This window comes from Arachis ipaensis, chromosome B06 (assembly GCF_000816755.2).
Source record: "Arachis ipaensis cultivar K30076 chromosome B06, Araip1.1, whole genome shotgun sequence".
Lineage (NCBI taxonomy): Eukaryota > Viridiplantae > Streptophyta > Magnoliopsida > Fabales > Fabaceae > Arachis > Arachis ipaensis.
In genome coordinates, this window is record NC_029790.2 from 127,472,615 (window position 1) to 127,476,645 (window position 4,031).

The 4,031-nt window shown below is 33.2% G+C and overlaps 2 protein-coding genes across 2 annotated transcripts in view; both read left to right on the forward strand.

The window, feature by feature from the left end:
* The window catches only part of LOC107647552, a 6,966-nt gene extending 3,930 nt beyond the window's left edge, over positions 1-3,036 (forward strand). Inside the window, exons 7-8 of the mRNA XM_021105688.1 lie at positions 2,730-2,784; positions 2,879-3,036. Of these exons, the coding sequence (XP_020961347.1) occupies positions 2,730-2,784; positions 2,879-3,036 (213 nt within the window). The remainder of the gene's footprint in view (positions 1-2,729; positions 2,785-2,878) is intronic.
* The window catches only part of LOC110263580, a 15,804-nt gene extending 12,653 nt beyond the window's left edge, over positions 1-3,151 (forward strand). The window contains exon 7 of the mRNA XM_021105068.1: positions 2,879-3,151. The gene's annotated coding sequence lies outside the window, so the exon portion shown is untranslated. The remainder of the gene's footprint in view (positions 1-2,878) is intronic.

The following is a 4,031-nucleotide window of genomic DNA, read 5'->3' on the forward strand; positions in this document are numbered from 1 at the left end:
CGGACCCCTAAATTTGGCGGACTTTGAAGTCTGCATTGAGTGCATAAAGGGAAAAAAGGACAAACGAAAGGAAATTAGGTGCCGAGAGAGCTAAAGATGTCTTAGAACTGATACATACCGATATATGTGGCCCATTCCCTACTGTCTCTTGGAATGGACAACGGTACTTTATTACGTTCATAGATGATTACTCTCGTTACGGGTATCTATATTTAATTCACGAAAAGTCCCAAGCCTTGGATGTTTTCAAGTCTTTCAAAGCTGAAGTTGAACTTCAACTTGGAAAGAAAATTAAAGCTGTCAAATCTGATCGTGGTGGTGAATACTACGAAAGATATGATGGTACAGGTGAGCAACGTCTCGGGCCTTTTGCTCTTTTCCTAGAGGAGTGTGGTATTGTTCCACAATACACCATGCTAGGCAAACCTAGCATGAATGGTGTTGCAGAGCGAAGGAACCGAACTCTTAAAGACATGGTGAGAAGTATGATTAGTCATTCTTCCTTATCTGAATCACTCTGGGGAGAAGCCTTAAAGACCGCAGTGTACATCCTTAATAGGGTGCCAAGCAAAGCAGTTAACAAAACTCCATATAAAATTTGGACTGGAAAAAGGCCAAGTATAAAGCATTTGCATATTTGGGAATGTCCAGTTGAGACGCAACCTTATAGGCCGCATGAAAGAAAATTGAACTCAAGGACAATCAGTTGCTACTTTGTTGGTTACGCTGAGCGTTCACGGGGGTACAAGTTTTATAATCCTGCATCAAGGTCTATTTTTGAGACGGAAAATGCGAGATTTCTTGAGGATGTTGAGTTTGGGGGGAAGGAAATATTAGGAATGTTGCTTTTGATGAGGATTCTATAACTGACAATTATCAGGACCTTGTGCCTATTATTGTTCAAGATACAGTTATAGTACAAGAGCACAATGAGAATCCTACTGTAAATCCAGTTACAGTACAAGAGAACAATGAGAATATTGTTGTTGCTCAAGATACTGCTACAGTACAGGAAAATAATAAGAATCCTCCTCAACCCCAACCCATTCAGCAAGCTCAACAATCTCAAGAAGTGTCATTAAGGAGATCCAATAGAAAAAAGGAGAAATCCATCTATGGTCTCAAACAAGCTTTCCGTTAATGGTATCACAAGTTTAATTAAGTCATTACCTCATGGTTTTGAGGTAAATATTATAGATGAGTGTGTATACCGCAAGTTCAGTGGGAGTAAATACATCCTTTTGGTCTTACATGTTGATGACATTCTACTTGCCAGTAGCGATATAGGCTTGTTGCATGAAACTAAGAAATTTCTATCGAACAAATTCGAAATGAAAGATCTTGGTGATGCCTCTTTTGTATTAGGAATCGAGATACTAAGATATTACTCTCAAGGTATTCTTGGATTGTCACAAAAGAGCTATATCGAAAAGATTTTAAGTAGATATGTCATAGAAAGTTATAGACCAATGGACACACCCGTAGTTAAAGGAGACAAGTTTAATCTCAAGCAATGCCCCAAAATGATCTTAAGAAGACAACAATCCATGATAAACCTTATGCATCAGCACTAGGGAATTTAATGTATGCTCAAGTCTACATGCATCCCGATATATCATTTATAGTGGGAGTGTTGGGTAGATACTTGAGCAATCCGGATATGGATCACTGGATAGCTGTTAAACGCGTAATGCGTTGTTTAAAGAGAACAAAGAATTACATGCTTATTTATCGGAGATCAGAAAATTTGGAGATCATTAGGTACTTTGATTCCGATGTCATGGCATATGGTTGCGAAACTTTGTCACTAAGCTTCATATAGTAGATGACATTGAAAGGCCATTAAAGATATTTTGTGACAATAAGTCAGCAGTATTATACTCCAATAACAATAAAAACTTGACAAAATCGAAGCATACAGACATCAAGTTCTTAGTTGTTAAGGAGAAAGTTTAAGAAAAAACCAGATTTTCATAGGACATATAGGAACAGAGTGTATGCTAGCAGACCCATTACCAAGGGATTGACCCCTAAAGTTTTTTTATGAGCACACTGCTCGGATGGGTGTCAATATTTGTGATGCCTTGGTTTAGTGGGAGTTTTATGCTATATGTCCTATGACAGATAATTGAATTATTTTTTCTGCAGAATTAAGTTGATGGTTTATTTCATGTTATATGAAATGTTCATTTTGCAATATTTGTATTGTGTTTGATCTCAATAAAGTTGGACCTGCTGAAAATAGACATGCATGAGATCACTTGGCATGTAATTTCTATATTACTCATCCAAATTTGATCTATGTCGTTAAGTATATTAGGATGGTGATTGTCGTGGTTTAGTCACGGCATTTAATGTGATAAAAGCTGCAATAGTTCCATATCTAATGTATGAGACAGACCAGATTGTTAAAGTAATGAGAGAAATAGCATTCAGATGCGCGCATAAAGTTTATAAAGATGTGATTATGTCAATAAATAATATATGTATAGCCCAAGTGGGAGATTGTTAGGAAATTATTTGATTTTCTAACTTATTTGTGGGCAATACATATATTAATTATAATCACAAATTATGCTATTTCAAATTAAATGACTTATATAATGATGATCTCTCCGATCGTATGATTCATGTTTATGAATTCAGGACGCTTCCGCATTATGATATGACATATTTTTGATGATTCAATATGGATGATCTGGGTTATTGAAATTAATTTATTCCAACAGCTGCTCCCTAAACTTTTACAGCCGAAAATGGTTTGTCATTTCTTTTCTGAAACCCGTTTCTATATCTTGAATTCGGCTTAGAACGGAGACACTTGAGATATTCATAGCACAGTAAACTGATTCAAGAAAGTATTATATGATGCTTGCAGTTAAGAGGCAACGAACTATACAACAAATGGAATTAGATGATCTCCTAAAGCAAGGAGCTGGCCAGCGAAATCCTCATTTCAAAGCCGGAAACCATAACCGGCACTGGGGATACGAGGGACGGGTGTACCCAGAGCCGGGGGTGGGGGGGCGCAAGTAGCCCCACTACCATTTTTAAAAAGTGTTAAAAAGTATATATGTATATTGTATATAGATTTATGCACTCATTATAAAATTATGTTTGCTTCCATATAAAATAAAAAATTATTTTCCATAACCGGCACTGGGGATACGAGGGACGGGTGTACCCAGAGCCGGGGGTGGGGGGCGCAAGTGTTCTAAATTTATTTTAGATAAATTATAATTCCACACTGAATATACGTGACAAATCAAAAAAATTTGGCAAGTTAATGGAATCAAATCATATTTTTATAACATATATAAGAATGTATATTTCTATTATATAAAAATTAGATTTCTGCACTTAATGATATAGTTGACTTGACATATTTTTGAGCGTGTTTCTTAATTTATTTCTATTATATAAAAATTAGATTTCTGCACTTAATGATATAGTTGACGTGGCATATTTCTGAACATGTTTCTTAATTTATTTTTTATAACTCATTGAATACAATTTATTACAGTAAATTAATTATATCAACTAATTGATTTGATTAGATATTTAAATATCACACGATTTATTATAATTATATCAATCAATTAATTGTAATTTATTATATCAACTATTTTAATTCATTAATTATAATGTACATAATAACATAGATGATTTATTACTAAATACAATAAATATAGATTAATAGATTAATTTAGTTAAAAAAAATCATTGTCTCCTATATTTTTCTATTTATTTTTTTAATTCATTAAATCCAATCAATTATAATAAATTAATTATATTAACTAATTAATTCAATCAATTGTTTCTTAATTTATTTTTTTGAATTCAATCAATCAAATAAAATCAATTATACTAATTAATTATTTGTACCAACTAATTATATTTTTTATTCCTTCTATTTTTATTTTACCACTATAAAAGACCATATATGCTAGAAGAAAATATTATTTGTTTACCAATTACTCTTTCATTAGATAACTTTTATAACAATTCTTTTTCTTCTTATGAAGCGTCGT